The sequence below is a fragment of the Carassius auratus genome, chromosome 20 (assembly GCF_003368295.1).
Source record: "Carassius auratus strain Wakin chromosome 20, ASM336829v1, whole genome shotgun sequence".
NCBI lineage: Eukaryota > Metazoa > Chordata > Actinopteri > Cypriniformes > Cyprinidae > Carassius > Carassius auratus.
In genome coordinates this window covers 22,124,748-22,145,194 of record NC_039262.1, presented here as the reverse complement: position 1 = coordinate 22,145,194, position 20,447 = coordinate 22,124,748, and the positions used below count along the sequence as shown (strand labels likewise).

The following is a 20,447-nucleotide window of genomic DNA, read 5'->3' as shown; positions in this document are numbered from 1 at the left end:
AAAAAAAACCAGCCATAGGCATCCCAAAAGTGAAATAAAACAATTGAATACACTTAACAATATATTTTTTATTAATTTCAAATACAAAGTTTTTTTTTTTAATACATAAACAGACCTTAAGTCCAAAGTTCAGAAAACATGTACTGTCAGTAAACTTTAATAAATAAGTGTGCTAAAGTGCTACACAACTACACATATGTTAGAACTACTGGTAAAAACATTTAATTCTGAACAGAATTTTGTTGTGTTACCTTTAATTCGATGTCACAGTCAAAAAAATCAAAATCCCAACTACATTCTTAAAAATATATAAACCATATATAAATACAGCAAAAGGCTAAACACATATTCCTGTTAGTAAGTAGTAATACTAGCTCATTTTAGTACAATTAAGTGGCACTCTGTAGAATAGATGAACAAGATCAGTGCAGGCTCAAGAAAGAGAGGAAGTGAAGTTAAAGGAAGCAGACGAGAAGCTTGAATCTACGGTTGCTAATGATATACTGCTGGTGTGACTGTCGTTCTTAGGACTGGCTCTCAGAATTTGGGTCCTCATATATGTAACTGCCAACACCTCCAGTGTTCACTCCTGAACAAAAACAGCGAAACTATATTATCATGGGTTAAAGATCAATATTTCAAACCTCAAAACAATGAACGTTTACTAGACTCTAATAAATGCTGGGCGGTTTCTTTAAACATGGACTAACCAAACTTTTAAGTTGAAAATGTAATTGAAAACATTTTCAACTATATTTTGATCCAAAGTTGGGTTGAAAGAATCCAGCATTTTTTGAGTGTATGATTTAAAGAAGTGTAACAATAGTTCACAAAATCTTTTGAGGCATATTTAGAACAAGAATAGTTAAATTACTAAAACGTGATGATTTTGACAAAGCTCATTGTTCTGAAAAGCGCAGTGTGCTCTGATTGGTCAGCTATCCAGTGCGTTGTGATTGGCCAAATACCTCAAGCGTGTGATGGAAATGTTACGCCCCTTACCATATTTGGAAACACACAGTGTCTCAACAACATGGTGGCTGTGGTAGCAACAATACTACAGTTACGCCTTTTTTCTTTGCGTAAACATTTGGGCGGTGTTATGCAAATCTTCCAAACCAGTGACGCAAACATGTGGGGGCGTGTTTGAACAAGGTGTTTTAGGAAGGGTTGGACGAGTCATTACTTTTATAAAGAATATCTCTTTGGGTTTGAGACTTTTGTCTTTGCAACTTTACAGATCTTATATACAGTAGGCACAAACAGCTTGTAACACTCCAAAGAAAAATAAAAACTTGAAATGGCATCATACGACTCCTTTAATATGTGTAAGATAATGAACAATGGGAAATGTACCTTTTGGCCCAAAGAGAACAGCGTAACAGGGTTTATGGCAGTACGGCTGGCCATCGTGCTGCAGTTTAAAACAGAAGCCATGTTCACTATTAAATCACATTTAATCAAATCTGGATGAATTGCACAACAATTTAGTCTAGATGTTTTTGAGCTGCACCTTAGAGAGGGGATAATTACATTTCTATTCCATCCATGCAGATACCTTTTTTTTTTTGGACCAAATTATATTTCAAATACATGTACATAGTGAACATCACAATATAAGCAACTACATATATATATTTAGTTTAAACCTTTAAAGATTGAAATACAGGCCCAAAATAGAGTAGACAATATAAGTAACTTAAAATATATTGCTATATATTTTTGGGCTGCGAATCAACAGGTCTTCCCGTTGAAAGTGTCTAATGCTGTCTCTGTCCCTTACCTCTGCATGGCTGCCTGGAGCCAGAGTCTTGCTGCACCTCTCACAGCGCAGACAGGGCCTGTGCCAGTCTTTACCCAGGGAGCTGACCTTTTCAGCTGGAACACAAAGAAGGAAACACGGGCCCTTCTGTAAGCATCAGGCAACCTCAGGAAATGTTAATGTATGTCCCGGCACTGCTGAACACACAAGTTCCAGCGCAAGTCCATATTTGGTGAACTTTGCTGTCTGAATGTCAGCGCTTACCGAAGTACACTGTCTTGTTGCACCTTGGGCAGATGTTCGGCTGACCAGAAAACGAACTGAAGCTTGCAGCTGGAGAATATTAGGTAAACAGTTACTCTCAAAAATATCATTCATTTAAATGACATTAACATGTAATTACCATAAATGTAATACTCCTAAAATAAAATACAGAACTCATTATCACCAGCTTCTTTGTTCTAGAAAGCACAGTAGAATTTGTCCATGCAAATGTCGCAGTTGCCTTGCTATATGGTTGCTTGCTATAAGGTGTATTAAAACCCAACATAGAAATTTAAGGATAGTTCACCCAAAAATGGAAGTTATTGGTAACAAAGTAGTTGCTGGTGGGCGTTAACTTCCATGTTACCAGCAACTGTTTGATTATCCACAATCTTCAAAATATCTTCTTTCGTGCTCAATAGAAGAAAGAAACTCAGATTGTGGGTGAGTAAATGATGATGTCATTTTCATTTTTGGGTGAACTGTCCCTTTAAGTCTGTGGGGGGCATGATTTTTTTTTAAGAAATGAATGAAAAATTTGCTTCAGTTACTAACAATATAAAAGTGATTTATACAATTTTATAAAAATCATTAAAGGTTTCACAGCAAAAACAAACCATGAGCTGAAGGTGGACAACTTTAGAACTATGCTCTAGACTATCAATCAGACAACAGAAGTCATGAAGCAGATCGCAGATAACAAGTTTTGATCATGCTGAGAATTTAGAGGCATATCAAACAAATACAGTAGGCTGTGTAGTTAAATATTTAGTCTCTGCATTATTGTCTATAGTAATATAAACTCACCCTTCACTGGGCCCCTAGTAGCCTTTTTCTCTTCAGCCTTGGGCTTGGTTTCCATTGCATCGGGGACAGTGTCTTCACTCACAGGTGTTTCATAGACATATGATCCAGCTCCGCCGATATTCACACCTATAGGGATATGACAGGCAGTACAGTTGCTTCTTTTCTGATTGTATTTGACATTACAGTGTGTAAGAATTTAACATACATTAGCATTCTTTAACTTATATTTTTTCTCAAAAGAAAAAGTCATACAGGTTTGAAATGACACAAGGCTGAGTAAATGATGACAGAAATCACTTTAATCCATATCTGAAGATCAGATATTAAAGCTGCTCTCGTGCAGGCTGTCTGTCTCATTAAGAATCTGTAGCATCAAAGGAAGGGGTGTCCTACTTGCTGCAAGCCCCACAAATTATGAGAAGATGCATCTAAGGCACTAATTAGATGTACCGCACCTTTTGGTCCATAGAGGGCAGCATAGCATGGCTTGTGGCAGTATGGCTTCCCATCATGCTGTTAACAGTGGAATAAAGCACATCACTCAGATTAATTAGGCATCCAGTTCCTGTCATACTTGTACGTTGTCATCAAAATTTAACACTCATGCTGTCCAGTTATTAAAGCATGAAATATTCTCAACATCTAAAGAGTAAACAACTGCACCGGCCCTTTTGAAAAAGAATTAGGCTACGCTTTAAAAAAAAGTCTTATTATGAAAATAATACACTTTAGAAAAGTACTAGTGCTAATTGGTGTATTGTTTTCTGACATGTATTTTATGGAATCTTACAGTTAAATTAAAAATGTATTATAGTAAAATTTTTAATAAATGCAACTAGTTGGACTATGTAATTTCGAGTTTACTTTTATTATATTTGAAATATGGTTGCCTAGTACTGCCAAATGAAGTGACAAGCATTGATGGTAAACTAAAAAATATCTTAATGTAAAAAAAAAAAAAAACTTGTATGCAAAGTGTTTAAACATATTCATATTTGCGCATTTGCGCATGGTGAAGTGGCATAGTACATTTAAAAATATATTTTTAGTAACTTTTCTTACTATTTTAGGCATATAAAAATGACAGAAATACAGAAAAGAGTAGTAATTTGGCATGCTATTCCAAATTCAGAACTGTCTTTATGAGTGAGTCATAAATTGTGATTTACTTACAATTCAATTCAATTCAATTCAAGTTTATTTGTATAGCGCTTTTTACAATATAAATCATTACAAAGCAACTTTACAGAAAATTACGTTTGTACAATATTTAGTAGTAGCTTGTAAGTGGTGACTGTCACTTTGTGTGCATATGATAGGAATTTTCAGAAAAATTTATACAAGACGTAGTCAACCAGACGATGAATATTGTTAACAGCAATTATTATATGATGCAATCACACTTGTAGCAATATTTGTTCGTTCTGTATGTTGTTTCAGGGTTAGACTCGAAGCACTGATTAATAACAAAATTGCTAAATAAGAGTAACATTTTGAATTTGCAAACTATAAATCAACATCACTGACATTAGATGTAACATTAATGTATATCTGAATATCATGATGCAGCAACTTCCAGTGCAGTAGCAAATATAAATGAAGGAAAAGTGCATTTAACGGGATCTTTATCTTCAACACACTCTTTTACGGGTTTATTTTTTATGTTATTTTTTTTAGCTGTCTTCCTCTCACCTCTGCATGTCCTCCTGGATTCAGAGTCTTGTTACAGCGTTCACACTTCAGACAGAATTTGTGCCAGTCTTTTCCCAGGGAGGTTACTTTTTCCGCTGCAAGACACAAAGAGATTTATTCCCTTTACAGAGCATCATTCATCTGAAGATGTACATTAAGATGATGGTTTAAGGGGCTCTTTAAAAAAAAGTGTTAAACCTCTTTCCTGAAGCCAACAATTGAGCTGAAATGACTCCATAGAGACTCTCACTGTAATGGTGCCCGGCAAAGATCAGAGCTTTTATGTAATGGTGGTTTGAGTCTATCCTGGACCCTCTAAATGTGTTTATCCATTTAGTCTTTTGTCAAAGCACATCTTAATGAGTCTCAGTGAGAGATAATGTGAAGAGTATTGTCCGTCTGTTTACTGTCTCACAGAGGATGTCTGGGCGATGTGGATGACTGCGAAACACTATCATAGAGTGAAAGGTTCTTATCAAATCTGACCTTGTCATATCAAGGCCAAAATATTCCAGACACGTGCCTCAGGGAGCACAGAACACCCTCATGAGGTGATCTCCACAGAGCAGTGTCACGTCTCTCGGAGTTTAAGGGGTGGTTGATTGCGATGTCACTTTTTTAATGTTAGTTAGTGTGTAATGTTGCTGTTTGAGCATAAAAAATACCTGCAAAGTTGCAGCGCTGAAAGGTCAAAGTCTTTTTAAATTCTGGCAGTTTAATAAGGGACTACAACGAGCTTCTTCACATGTTTGTTACATCACAAACCCAGATAAACCCCGCCCCTGGGAACATGCAACAAAGGAGGTGAGGCCATGTTGTGCTGCTTTAGAGAAGAGGAGGAGAAAACTAGGGGCGCACGGAAGAATCTGTGCATATATGAATTGCGATTCTGTCTTTTAAGGATGCTAATAGATCCACAAGTTCCAAAATCATTGTTCTAAAGCAGTGGATCTCAACCCTGTTCCTCACGGCGCCCTGCTCTGCATCTCTCTCAATCTCTCAGTCAGATCATAAGAACTGTTTCATTTATACACTGATTTTCACATAGCTACGAGAAGCGTTAAACATGGATGCGCGTATGGTTGCTGTGCTGTATTAAAGCTTTAATCAGAATAAAACCGTATATTAAAAGCTAACAGAAGCAGTAGCATTTATGAACAACAGCGTATCTAAAAGTATAAGACAACAACAAACAAACATAGCATTAAGAGCCGTGCTTGCACAGGTTCTGTGCGATCCTCTTCATTAATAATCTCTGCATCTCAATCAGGCTCAAATTGATAAGCAATATAGAGGACGTCATTGTTTACAAAACAACCAGAGCACATTCTGAGCTTGAGGGGGGCGGGATGTTCAGACGCGCTCTAGAGGCGCTTTAGCCAATCACAACACACTGAGCCAGCTGACCAATCTCAGCACATCGTGTATTTCTGAGGGCGGGGCTTCATAATAACAGGAAATAAATCGATGCGTTTGTCAGAGAAGGGACAAATTGGTGTGGAATAAAGGTCAGTTTTGTGAAAAATAAGTGTTTATTTTTATTTTTTATTGTTAATTAAATTTTAATTAAATGTTAGACTGCACCCCATAAACGCAACCAAGCCTAGAAAAAAACAGTCAACCACCCCTTTAAGAGCGAAGAACTGCACAGTAACATTTCAGGTCAGGATGTTTAGGCAAGTGTGTTTATTTGTGTGTGTTCTGTTGCAGGATGTTGCCTCAGGGTAACAAATCCATTTTCTTCATTTTGTGAGCACATGATGCATATAAGGCAATAAACCAGCTAATAAAGAAGGGATAACTTTGAATAAACCAGTAAAAAGTGTTCTAGCGGGAAAAAATAATTATCTGCATGATACACCATGTGTTTCTATCTATCTATCTATCTATCTATCTATCTATCTATCTATCTATCTATCTATCTATCTATCTATCTATCTATCTATCTATCTATCTATCTATCTATCTATCTATCTATCTATCTATCTATCTATCCAGTACTTACACACACGTCAGTGAAATAAAATGAATCATGGTGTCCACCAAAATATTAACCATCACTACTGTTTTAAATGTATATCCAGGAAAAGTTCCTTGAGAAATGCAGCATATTTGAATGATTTCTGAAGGATCATGTGACACTGAAGACTGGAGGAATGATGATGACAATTCAGCTTTGCATCACAAATACTTGTTAAAATGTATAATATTTCAAAACATTTCTGTTTCGACTGTATTTGTCTCTATGTATCGACTGTTATTGATCAAATAAACATCCATGGGGATTGGTGAGCATGAGAGACAATTATCTTTTAAAACAATTATCCATTATTATATATCAAACTTTTTAGTGACTTTCAGAGAAACTGAAATGTAACCTATAAGCCAGTTTTAGTTCCTTCATGTAGCAGTTTGACAATTTTCCATTGCCATGCAGTTTTGTTTCCAGGCAACTAGTTAAGATGGAAATAATATTTATTTATTATAACATTATTTCATTATTTCTGTATATTTTATATGTATTTTTTGCTTTTATGTTGTCTATTTTATGCTAAATGCATGCAATATTACTTTTTTCTTTAATCTTATCTATTTTCTCCATCTTTGTGCTCACAAACACAGCAGGAGAGTAATATGATTAAAAACTGTTTGTTTTTTCGTGCAGCAGACGAATGTGCTGAACAGACAGTAATTAGTCCTTGTCTCTAGATTTGCAGTTCTGTTCAATGCTTTCATGATGCCTCTTAACCTGAGTATCAAATGAGCTGTTTCCATAGCGAGGATATGTGTGGCAAATTGCAGTCTGACAGAAAGTTAAAGAGGTTGCAAAAACTTCAGCATCATTTTCTTTTATTTTTTAGAAATACTAAAAATCTAAATAATTTAATGACTTTCATGGACCAAAAACAAAAAAGGTTAATAATAATAATTGAAATTTAACTCACCCTCAGGGCATACAAGTGTTCATCAATGGATCCTCTATAGTGAATGGGTGCCGTCAGAATGAGAGTCCAAACAGCTGATTAAAACAACACATTAATCCTCAAGTAATCCACACCAATTCAGTCCATCAATTCATGTCTTGTGATGTGAAAAGCTGCACGCTTGTAAGCAACAAACACATCATTAATACGTTTTGAACTTAAACAATCACTTCTGCTCAAAATACCAGTCTCTATAATCCATAATAACACTTCATCCAGTGAAAAAGTCCATCCTTTGTTGTCAAATATGCTTGATCTGTGCATATTTCTTTCCTTATTCGGACTAAAGAACAATTTCACCAGGCAGAGGACACACTATTCGGGAAAGAGGGCTTGTATTTTAGTCAGAAGAAGCAAGCAACAGTTTGAAATGAAAAACATCTTAATGAAAATGTTTTAAATTGTCTAAAACACAGCTTTCTGTTTCACAAAACGTTGATTGATGAACTGGACTGGAGTGGTGTAGATCGCTTGTGGAATATTGTGATGATTTTATCAGACTCTCTTTCTGACGGCACCCATTCACTACAGTGGATCCATTGGTGAGCAAGTGATGTAATGCTACATTTCTTAAAATCCGTTACGACTCATCTACATCTTGGATGGTCTGAGGGTGAGTACAGTAGAATTTTTGGGTGAACTATTCCCTATAACCACTGACTGGAAAGAGAAAGGCCTGCACAAACTGCTGTTATATGGCATAAATACATGTTTGCGTGCAAAATGCATGTACCTAAAAGCCATTTAAAAGTAGCCGTGTGCCAGGCTGCATACTTAAAGGTTATTTGATGTATTCAAATGAACAAGAATGCTTTCTCGGGTCACAGCTGTGAAAGTCTCAAGTAAGCGAGGAGAAGCCAGAGACAAAGTGGATCGCACATTTTAATTATTACAATGCTCAGTGGGAGGCAGTCAGCTCAGCATATGATATAAGCACAAACAAAATGTTTAATCGTGCATGTTGATTTGATGCTTTGAAAGAACAGAATGAATGAATAAATATTAAATATCTTAATTCTGGCTGACTGCTGTTAATGATAAATAATCAATTAATGTAACGACTAATTACAGTGTGGGGACAAATGCCAGTGACACCTGCAGTTGAAAATAATTTTGGCCTAGTTACATTTCACCATGAGATAAAAAGCATGAAAAAACATCTCTGTTTAACATTTTCCAATAAATCCAAATCTGTTACACACCCCATTCAAAGGAGGATTTTGAGTGAAGGGAAAGTAAAGGTCTAGACTGGACAGCTGAAAATTAAGGGACTCATAAAATTTCTTAAATCAGGCCGACTGTGGTTGCATTTCAATATCTGGTGGTTTTATTGGTTTATTCTAATTGCATACTTGTTTCACTCATGTTTGTTCACATAAAATAAGTCTCAAAGCCTATTGAAAACCTAATTAAGCGATTATTCTTGCATGTTTTACAGTCACCAGATCATAGCTATTCTAGTGCAATGGGGTTATGAGCATTAATAGTGTCATGTAATATATTATACAGTCAGATTTCATTCATCTTTATCCTACATTTCACTAGTCTTCCATTATTAAATCAGAAAACTCTCTCTCTCTGTGTGTATAGCTATACAGTGGTGATTTCCATTCAGTTTATTTCACTGCACGAGCTCAATTTGGTCTCTCAAATAGGTCACCATGCATATAAAATACTCATAGCTTGATTAGATGCAGCAATCTTAATCATAAACCGTAATTAATTTATTGAGAATATCGTGCAGGCGTGATTAGCCAGGTAGTTACCATCGAGTCAGCACTAATGTCTGAATGGTTTGCAGAGGTTATTTATAAGGCATACGAGAATTATTGTAAATTCATACACTAGGTTATTACATCTACGGTGCAGACACCCGTTTGCATTGTTTTATTCATGGCACTGCGAAATAGAAGAGAAAAATGGAGGACTTACCAAAATAAACCGTTTTGTCACATTTGGGACATTTTGATGCCATGTTCCGTGCGAAGCTGGGATTTCCTTTGATTTAAGCACGCAGTTTTTTTATTCAGACCTGAGTGAATGCGACTTGCGCGTTCTTAGAGATGCTCAAAGCGCGAGCGCGTCCTCCCTTTCAAGATCGCCGGCGCGGATCCTCCCTCGATGACGTCAGCGCAGCGCGCGCGTGAATGTGCTCACCCTTCATTTCATTAAACATCGATGTCAGCGCACACAGAGCATATAGACACCATGCCATTCATAGAAACCTTATAATACATGACAATACCTACTCCACCACGACCGAACACAATACTACACTGAAAACATTTGATATATTATTAATACATCACACATATTATAGAACACATCTATCTACGAAATACATTATATAATAATGTAATTCATTTTTATTATGATAAATAATACAAGGAATAGATTAGTTACTATAAGAAGTGCAATGCAAGTTGATGCAGTCTGACTTTCAGGAGAAAGATGCATACAATTTAGAAATTCCGAATTTATGCAAATATGACCGATTATTTAAATGCATTCTTTTTTTTGTTATAATTGCACATTATATATATATATATATATATATATATATATATATATATAATATATATATATATATATATATAATATATATATATATATATATATAATATATATATATATATATATATAATATATATATATATATATATATATATATATATATATATATATATATATATATATATATATATATATATATATAAATAAAACATGTATTTGTTATAAATCAATGTTTTAATTCAGATTGTTGTATTTAACTGTGCTTGGTTACGTTTTTTTAATTTTTTTGATAAACCTTTTCGTCGTGTTGATTTTTCATTTATGTATTTTTCTTAGGGCAGGAAAACGGTTAATTACGATTAATCGCATTCAAAATAAAAGTTTATGATTACATACTTTATATTTGTTTATATAAAAAAGTATATATATACACATTATATAGGCTACAAGTATATATATATATATATATATATATATATATATATATATATATATATATATATATATATATATATATATATATATACTTGTAGCCTATATAATGTGTATTACACATAAATATAAATATTATATATATATATATATATATATATATATATATATATTACATTTTTTTTCATTAATATATGCATGTGTGTGTATTTATATCTAAATCAATATACACATTACACACACAAATATCATATGTAAACATAAACTTTTATTTTGAATGTGATAAATAGTGATTAATCGTTTTGCAGCCCTAATTTATTATGATTAGTTACTTTCCACATTGGTCACACAGAAAGGCTACAGCACATTTTATCAGGACATATGCAAACAAGGCTAATCTGCAGGCCGAATAAATCACGAAGACATACACATGTTGTTTGTTGACCCTCTTATAAAAGGCAAAGTAAAACAGGATAAGAGGATGGCGTATGTGTGAGACACAACTGGACAGCAAGCCACTGATGCTTTTCAAACTGTTTGGATTTATCCATGTTGACCCTTGTGTGCCATTACAGTGTTTACAGAACTAGAATAACAACTGAACAAATAAAGTACATCAACAAATGAAGCAACCACTGATAATGAACTGCAAGGGCCAGACAGAAACAGGTGGATCATGCTGTTGAGCTCAAAAACTTTACCTCAGGCTGATTTTGTTGAGAATGTTTAGCCTTTATAAAAGTCTTGCATGCTGTGTTCCTATATACAGTAATGCTGTAAACTGATGAAAACACTGTTTGATATTTATAATTAATAATTGACATCATGTTCTGGTTGTTCTGTTGCAATAAATCTTTTACCAAAATATATTTTCCGTATTGGCTGGATTTATCTGCAGTCATTCCTCTTGGTCTATTTTAACCAGACCCTCGCCAAGTGTCATGAACAGGCAGGGTGCTTATCTCTAGCAGGTACAGAGATAGTGAAAGACAGGCCTGATACTTTGTCCATACATGGGTCTTTTGTGTGTTCACACCGGCTGTCAGATGCCATGAGAGCAAAGCTGGTGGCTCATACTGTCTGTGAGCTTGAAGACGGGTCAGCGAGTTTCTCTATACCATAGAAATAACATACTTGTGCATTCTGGTGCTGATTTAAACACACATGTCCTCAGAGACTTGGTCATCTGATTTGGTCTCCCCATTATTGCCTCTAAATAAAGCATGTTTATTTTCAAAAGCCATAAACTATTTCTGAGGATGGGGACTTTGGCCCCTCACATTTATCATGCTAAAATATTGTGAGAAATGGTTTTCATTTGTCATCTTCATTGCCTTGCAAAAACAAGAACATTTTAACTTTTTATTCCCACGTGCTTTTAAAAAACCTAAACCTTTTCATTTACATTCTTTTGTTTTTTACTTATGCAATGATGTCTCCTTCTTCCAGAAATTTGATGCATTCCGTCACACCTTGCTTTTCCTCCATTCAAGTATAAATTAAGTATCTTAACAAAATTCCCATGATTTTTTGCATTATTCAGATGAGGAAACTATATAAAAAAGACTTTATTGATGTCAGGAGGGAAGAGTTGACAGTGAGGCATGACAAAATAACTTGGAAGGATCACAAAGGTTATCAAAACACCAAGAGGTTTAGAGGAAAGCATTTAATCAAGTCAAAATAAACATTAAATATAGCAAATATGATTTATATGATTTGTTTTTAGCTAGGATTAACCACAACTTCCCTTATACATGCAACATATGCAGTTATACTGTTCATGGCATATTCTTATTACTTAACAAATATAATTCCTTTCAGTGTCATGATTAATTATCAAGTCATTATTTTTCACTTTATTTTATAAAAAGTGGTCAAGAAACATATGCTTTTGATCACATGTAAATGGAAGGAATTACCCCCCCCCCCCCCCCCCACACACACACTTTACCAAAGTTAGTTAAAATTCAAGTGCAAATAAAATATTTTTTTTATAATAATAATTGATAAACTAATACATCTTTTGGAAATATTTTTCACAAGTATTACCATTTTTTTATTTTCTGTATCTCACAATAATTTTGGTTTAGAATTTAGTCTTTTAAATATTATTCATTTTAATATAGGCTTTCATTTTATTTTGATATTTTAGTAGCCTACTTAATGTAAAATGAAACAAAACGGGACATGTTGCTATGGCAACTACATGAAATTAATTTGTTTATTTTTTAACAGCAACAACAAAAACGTATGATCCTAAATTAGTTTTATGAATAATATTAATATTAATATTAAGGCTGTTCTTTTGACTGTACATTAGTGCTGTCAAACAATTAATCGCTATTAATCACATCCAAAATATATATACATAATGCAGTGTTCCCTGTCTTGCACTGTAAATAACAATACACATAATAATAATAATAATAATAAGGTCCAATACAATTAATGAGTTGTACCCTGTTTATTTAAAAAAATATATATAATAATAATATTGTATGTTTAAATACAAAAACAGCTTTATTTACATCGTAAACTACATTACCCACAATCCACAAGGACTACATTTTTCCGTTTGCTTCCGGGCGCGCTTCGCTATTTCAAAACTCATAACGTTTTCTTTTTTTCATGGAAAAGTTTCATTCTAAAGCTCTCTGTGTCATGTGTGCAATCGTTACGGAAGAGTGTAATTTATTATAGTCATATAACGATCGCATAACGATCGGTTCTTCTATGTTGATGGCAAGTAAGAAGTTACGAAGGACGGGCGTCTCAGCAGAGCTCTGCGAGCGACTCAAGCGCCATCAACTGGAAACCTGTCAGGTGAGAGACCCAGCCTCAAACCTCCTGCTCTGTTATTATATGAATGGAGGAGGCTTCTGTAAACGTGTGTGCTGTGTGACCTGCAGGATGTCCTGTCCATAACACCCGTGGAGCTCATGCGGCTGGCTGGACTCAGTTACCCCGCGGCTCTGGAGCTCCTGCAGCTGCTCAGTAGAGCCTGTGCCCCGGCTGTGAGCCGCGTGAGTCTCCCATTCTCTGACCCCGTCTTGCGATTATTTAACTCGAGAAGTCTTTCATTAGTAGTGAGTGATGCGTTTTTGTTGATGACAGGCATGGGATTTGTGGAGGAAGAAGGGAGAGCTGTGTTTCTCCACATCACTTCCTGCCCTGGACACATTACTGCGTGGAGGACTGCCGAGGGGTGCTCTCACTGAGGTAGCGCTAGTCTACCGACGCATCATGTCATTATTTACACCACTGCTCAAGCTTTTGAAAATAATTCAGATTCATGTAAAATATTAATACAGTTAAAAACACCTGTGTTCTATTCGAATATATTTAAAATACTACTGAATGTTCAGTAGCCATTAGCCAGACTTCAGCGTCACATGATCCTTCAGAAATCAAGTTTTCATTGAGTGACAGTCAAATGTCATCGGCCATTATGTCAAACTTGTGCAATATTTGATTTATGAGCTCATTTATTTTCCCTACACAAAGCTATTTTATGTCTTCAAAAGACAACATGTAGCACACAAGTACAGTACTTTTAACATTATACAGGTGTGGAATGACATGAAAGTGCATGAATTATGCCAGTCATCATTTCTGGGTGTTGTTTGTCAGGTGACCGGCCCGTCAGGCTGTGGAAAGACTCAGCTGTGTATGATGCTCAGTGTTTTGGCTACGCTGCCGAGGACTATGGGAGGTCTGGACAGCGGGGTCATCTTCATCGACACAGAGTCGGCGTTCTCTGCTGAAAGGTGTTGGAAAACGTTTGCTCACTCTCTGTCATGTACACGTTTAGCGTTTCTCTCACACACACGATCTGCCTCTCTAAGATTGGTGGAAATGGCACAGGCCAGATTCCCAGAGTTCTTTTCGGTGAAGGAGCGTCTGCTGGAGATGGCGTCTCGTGTTCATCTCTTCAGGGAACTCACCTGCCAGGACGTCCTGAATAGGTTCGGCAAACACTTATACATATTTAATTATATTTTATTCAGTTTACTGTACTTTCAAAGAAACCGTTATCAAAAAATTAAACCTTTTCAAGATGATTCACAATGGCTTCCATTTCATTTCTATTCATTTCGATGCAGAGCTTTAAGAGGATCAGCTCAAACTATAGAGTGTGGCGCTAACGACGCCAATGTGTTGGTTTTGGTTCCAAGGGAATGGAATGGGTGCCATGAAATTATAACATTAACACTAAAAGAATTATTTAATTAATTAATAATTAACACACACACACACACACACACACATATATATATATATATATATAAGTCTGCTAAATATGTAAATCTAAATATGAAATGTAAATGCAATGAAACAAATCCTGAATTTAAATGGATTGGCTGTAGCAATATTGACTATAGATGAGGTCATGATAGTCTCTTTTGTTACGGCAGGCTGTATTTAAGCTTGTAAACACATATTAGTGGGGCGTTTTATTGATGTCGCACAGGCTGGAGCGTCTGGAGGAAGACATAATTGCGTGTCGAGCCGGGCTTCTTATTTTGGATTCCGTGGCTTCTGTTGTGAGGAAGGAGTTTGACACGTCGCTGCCGGGAAATCTAACGTTCAGGAGTAACCTACTGGGCCAGGAAGCCGCTGTACTGAAGTACCTCTCGCAGGCCTTCTGCATCCCAGTGAGTGTTTACATGGCTGTGTGTCTCTGCAGATCAGATCATGACAAAAATCATGCACTTGTAGTACACACGTTCAACCTCAAGGTGTCGCTACACATTTACGTTTTTGAGTTTCAGTGCTGTGTTTTAGGTCACATCTGTATTTTAAACACCAGAAAGCATCAGAAAGCCCAGATTCATTAGAAAAAACACTCGAGGCCCATTCACACAAAACCTGCGGCTTGTCCATGTTATCTGATCTTGGGAATTTCCGCACTAGTCTAAAATCTTCAAAGATATATACCCGATGCCTTCCTTTTATCTAGAAAAGGAAAGGTAGGATTGCACAGGAATATGGTTTTCCGCTTCCTACTTATAAAGAGTATAAGAGCTAGAGGATTGATCCTGGATCAGGTTTCGCTCGATCTACTCCTCTCATCCACTAGGAGGACAAATTAATGCATACAGTGGGGTCCAGTTTATTTAGATATTTTTTCTAATTTAATATATATTTTGAGCAAATTATATTTTAATCATTTCAGTGTTAATGATTGATATAGAGAAGCATATAAAATAACAAAGTCATGTTAATTGCTTTTATATTTCTATTTATTTTAGCTTCTGTTCATTTTTACCCAGCAAATAATTAAACATTTAAGTTATTATTATTATTATTACTACTACCACTACTACTGTTGTTGTAACAGAGAAACATCAAATGCTAAGAAATTCATGTTAATTTGTTTTGTATTTCTAGTTATTTTTGTTTTTATAAAAAAAATATTTTCAGCAAATTATGATTTTGAAGTATTACTATTCTTTTAGCTATTGTTATTATTATTATAATTATTATAGATAACCATGTAAAATACTAAGAAATTTGTGGTTGTTAATTGATTCTATTTAATTTGGTTTGTGTTTAATACATATTTCTAGATTTTAAATATTTAAATTCTAAATATTTTTACAGAGAAGCATACAATACTAAGGAATCCATATAAATGTGTTAATTGCTTATATTGTGCTGTTTTTTTATTTATTAAAAAATCATTACAGTATTATTACAGAATTAAAATAAATTGAAATATTATAATATAATTAGCTGAAAAGGCAAAAGAGTAGAAGTTAACAAGCTTTTAAGTATTTTGCTTGTTTCCTTTTTGCTTTAATGGCAGGAACATATCTTATTTATAACATGTTTTAAATTCCTGATTTTCAGACTTTAGTTTGGACTGTATTAACAAAAAAATAATAATAATTTAATATGGGTTGCACTACAAATGTGTTAACAAGTCATGTTTATAGTTACTGAAGGCAAACTAGAATGAATTTATCATTTTATTGACTATTTTCGGGCTTTGTTGACATTGGGATCAAGTTTAATTAGTGTCCTTCAACAAAATACTGTGCATTCCCTTATTCCAAAATAACTAGTGGACCGTTCTCAGAGGACATCCCAGGCTGTAACCCCAAACTCATCTAATCTGCAGTTTTCCTGTGGTTCCCTCCAGCCAGGCTCATTTTAAAGGCGGCTTTTGTGTTTTAAATCAGTGCAATAAATGTCTGTCTGACACTGCCACTGGCCACAAGTGAGTAGAAATGGGCCTCAACATGAAACCACATGCTAGATAACTCCTAGAGGTAGGTAACTATGTTATAGCCCCCCTCACGCACATAAAAACTCATAACCGTAAAACAGGTCACCCAAAATAAAACCTTACACTTCAGCACCTAGAGCCAAACCCTAATGAGGTTATTAAGTTTGTTCTCCCGAGCTTTATACATATAAAGGAATGTTGAAATGTTTTAGGTTTTGGCTGGTTGTTTTTATCTGTGTGTTTTTGAGAAAGAGCCGTGTGAGATTTAATCAGATCAGAACATCGACCTAGTTACAGCACGAAAATCGTTTTGTCTTTTTCAGTGCAATCTTAAGTACTGTGAATAACGTACAGCTATATTTTAATTAACCCCATAATTAATAGTTAAAATAGATCATGTTGTAAGCAACACTCCCTTGCCTGATCCTTATTTCTGGAAAAGCCCTATTAGAAAATACCATATTAGTAAATTATATTTGTTACAATGTAATTACATGTTGAGACACTTTTACTTTAATATTAAAATATTTGTATATTTATATATGTATAGTAACAGCTTTAGTGAGGGAAAGAATACAGTCCCATCAACCACTGAGAATGAAATTAAACCAATGTACATACATGAAAATATCTCACTTTTCGGCGAAATTCGCCGTTTTGAAACGATTCGACGAGAAAAAATGTTCATATTCAGTGAACTGCGAATAGTTGCGCGTGCCAGAAGGGAGCGATGGTGAGTGATGGTTTCAATAATTTTTTGATTTTCTGATATATCTAAGTTAAGTTACCCAGGAGCTCTGTTGACATAGACTTAGCTAACGTTAGCTACAGCTTGATGAATTGTGTCAATGAACACAGCAGTTAACGTTAGCTAAAGCTCCGGTGGAAAATTATTAGCTAACGCTGCCATTTTTGAGGAGGTAGATTTTGAGGTGAGGGGACTGACAAGGCAGAAGGTAAAGTGGTACACCATTCTATAAATAAGCAGAGCTGCCAACCTTTACGCAATTTGTGTAGCGGATAAGCATTTTGAGTTCAAAGTACACTGGTACGATTTGTCACTCTAAACTAGGGGTGGGGAACGTTGATCCTGGAGGGCCTGTGTCCCTGCAGAGCTTAGCTCCAACCTTAATCTACACACCTGAACAAGCTGATCAAGGTCTTCGGGATACAGGTAGGTTTTTTTTTCTTCAGGGAAACAGGCTCTCCAGGATCAACATTCCCCATCCCTGCTCTAAACTACGCAAAAACCTGGTGACGACTCTGTGCACGCGCAGTCCTCAAATCAAGCAACAGCAAAAGAAGAAGAGTGCGACCAATCATAACGCTAGGTTCTTCCCCCAAATAGCAGGTGGAGATGATTGACAGATGCGTTAAGCCTATCATTAAAAGAGACACCAATAAAGATTCCCGCTCGATCCCCCTTCCACCCCCGTCGTTTGACTTATGAACAGTAGGCTACAGTAATCGTAATAATTAATAATCATTTTTGACTCGTTCCTGAAGTTAAGTTTCTCCAGCTCTCCTCAGGTTTTCAAAAAAAGTATCTCAAAATGCATCAGATTGATGCTTTAAAATATGGAATATTTAAATTTTTCTTACAGAGGACCCCGGACCCCCCTAGACGGGTAATATATCTTTCTCACCTTTTTCACCCCTGACCCGTGTTCATGCCTGAATGTAAAAACAATGATGAAATTTCAAACTGCGTTCTTATTTAAAAGATGTTGGCTGTATCTAGAAAGAATATGTTTTAAGTTCCATGCAAAATATGCATATACAAATTTTGAAGTATTTTGAGAGCACAAGGAGACCACTTCATGGGAGTGGGTGGAGCTAAATATCTCTTTTTAACCCACTTTGCTCACTGCGACTCTGATTGGTGGAATGTTCTGCACAGTATCATGGGTAATGTAGTTTTCAACATTAATTCTGCTGTGAGGCTTAATTGTTAAATTTAAGTTGAATTAGTGTGAACAGATAGGTTCGACAAAAGCATATACAATTGATTAAATTAATTTAGCAGACACTTTTATCCAAAGCGACTTACAGTGCATTCAGTCTATCAGTTTTTACCTATCATAATGACTAGCAACCTTATAGATTATAACAGGTAGGTTCTTAAAGGCTTATCAGTTATTGTTCAAATCTATTTCCCTCTGGAGAAAATGAATGATGTTTTTACTTCTGGAACACAACTGTGAAGGCCAGTTCAATATACACCAAAAGATGCCGGCAAATGGCAACAGGCACATTTATTATTATAATTTTTTATCAATGTGTTATTCCTGTTGCCGTTTGCTGGCGATTGATTTAACATGTTAAATCGCATTTGGCGGGTCTTTGAAATATCTGAGAAGTGACATACTGTCCTTGGTCGAAAAGAAATTGAGGTTTTTGAGGAAAACGTTTCAATTTTTTTTGATTACATTTTTTTTATTGTGGTCTCCAGTGGTAGCCAATTGGTTGATGGTCCAAACTGCAAACTGCACACTATCCTACTATCACAGTATCCTAGCCAGTCTTATCTACTGAAAAAAATCTAAATTTTTCGGGCAAAAAAAAAAAAAAAAAAAGTACTTTTTTTAAAAATTTTTTTTTTTTTTTACCTCAAATGCTTGTCTTGACCTAGCTCTTCGATGAGCATGTGCGACTTCACGCATTACGTAATCACATTACGTGTTTAGTTAGTTCAAAAAGGTAGGGTAGGGTGAAAAATAAGGTCAAATTTCTAAATCATCCGACATTGTTGTTTACCTTTTTTTAATAATGGTGTTTAACTTTCTTTGCGAATTTGCTTTGTAAATACTGGGTCGGTACTTCCGTCTGTGTCACATGTGACCTATCCGACTTGACTTCGTAACATGTGAAGTCAAGCCAGTGCAAGACGAGCATTTGAGGTTAAAATGTCATTTTTTTATAAAATGACAGATTGTTTCACTAGATGAGACACTTATCCCTCGGCTGGGATCGTGTAGAGCTCTTTGAAGCTGCATTGAACCTGCAATTTGGACATTCAACCTATTGGCTCCCATTTAAGTCCACTATATGGAGAAAAATCCTGCAATGTTTTCCTCAATATCTTGTCTACTGAACAAAGAAAGACGTGAACTTGATCTTGCATGACACCTTAAAAATTTTTGTCATGCTGGGGGCCCTGCTAGAATTTCTTTGAATGTTTTTTACTCACATGTATATACCACTGATTTCAACAGTGTTAAGTATTGTGATGATAAATTCAGCATCTGCTGAACTTCCATAGTGACAGCAGACTGTTTATTCTAATCTTTGTGTGATCCATTCAAACTGGACTGAACTCAAGTACAGATGTTTCCCTTCTGTCTCCCTCAGGTGGTTTTAACTAACCAGATCACCACACGTGTGGGCGAGAAGGTTCACTGTCCTCAGTGGAATCAGGCAGATGGTAAGAACTGGAGTCTACACTGATTTTTTGTGGAGAATGTTTTTGTGTAAAAGGGATTCTATGGTGGAAATTTAGACCAGATATTCCCGTCAAGAGGCTCTTCTGTTTCACCCCTCCCTAATGAGCTGTTCTCTGATCTCGCTAATGGAAGCCATCGTTCCGAGCCTTTCCAAGATGTTGTGTGGGACAAATGAGCATCAGTTATGACCTTCCACACATGCAGCTGTTGTAGATTCTTTGGAACTACATCCTTAACCTTGGAGAAGATGGGATTACGCTAACCAGGGGGCTGAAACCACTATCCTCCCACTCTACAAACCTGTCTGGGCCTTC

General features: G+C 35.6%; 2 protein-coding genes across 5 annotated transcripts in view; one reads left to right on the top strand and one right to left on the bottom strand.

Moving 5' to 3' along the window:
* Positions 1-96: 96 nt before the first annotated feature.
* Positions 97-9,624, bottom strand: LOC113121192 (cysteine-rich protein 2-like). 2 transcript variants are annotated; one of them, XM_026291469.1, is made up of 8 exons: positions 4,724-4,970; positions 4,526-4,620; positions 3,289-3,346; positions 2,834-2,959; positions 2,027-2,095; positions 1,784-1,878; positions 1,357-1,414; positions 97-589 (listed from the first exon to the last, which is right to left on the bottom strand). In XM_026291469.1, exons 1-8 carry the CDS (start codon positions 4,761-4,763, stop codon positions 525-527), a joined length of 606 nt encoding a protein of 201 aa, XP_026147254.1. In that variant the 5' UTR covers positions 4,764-4,970; the 3' UTR covers positions 97-524. The 2 variants fall into 2 exon arrangements, with proteins under 2 accessions (XP_026147254.1, XP_026147253.1); XM_026291468.1 differs by lacking the exon at positions 4,724-4,970 and adding an exon at positions 9,442-9,624 and having other exon boundaries at positions 100-589.
* Positions 9,625-13,020: 3,396 nt separating this feature from the next.
* LOC113121191 (DNA repair protein RAD51 homolog 2-like) overlaps positions 13,021-20,447 on the top strand; it is a 45,460-nt gene continuing 38,033 nt past the window's right edge. For all 3 annotated transcript variants that reach the window (XR_003294680.1, XR_003294681.1, XM_026291467.1), the window contains exons 1-7: positions 13,021-13,281; positions 13,368-13,481; positions 13,573-13,677; positions 14,089-14,225; positions 14,304-14,423; positions 14,930-15,113; positions 20,042-20,114. Coding sequence is in view for 1 of the 3 variants with exons in the window: in XM_026291467.1 (XP_026147252.1) it covers positions 13,192-13,281; positions 13,368-13,481; positions 13,573-13,677; positions 14,089-14,225; positions 14,304-14,423; positions 14,930-15,113; positions 20,042-20,114 (823 nt within the window). In the remaining 2 variants the exon portion in view is untranslated. The remainder of the gene's footprint in view (positions 13,282-13,367; positions 13,482-13,572; positions 13,678-14,088; positions 14,226-14,303; positions 14,424-14,929; positions 15,114-20,041; positions 20,115-20,447) is intronic.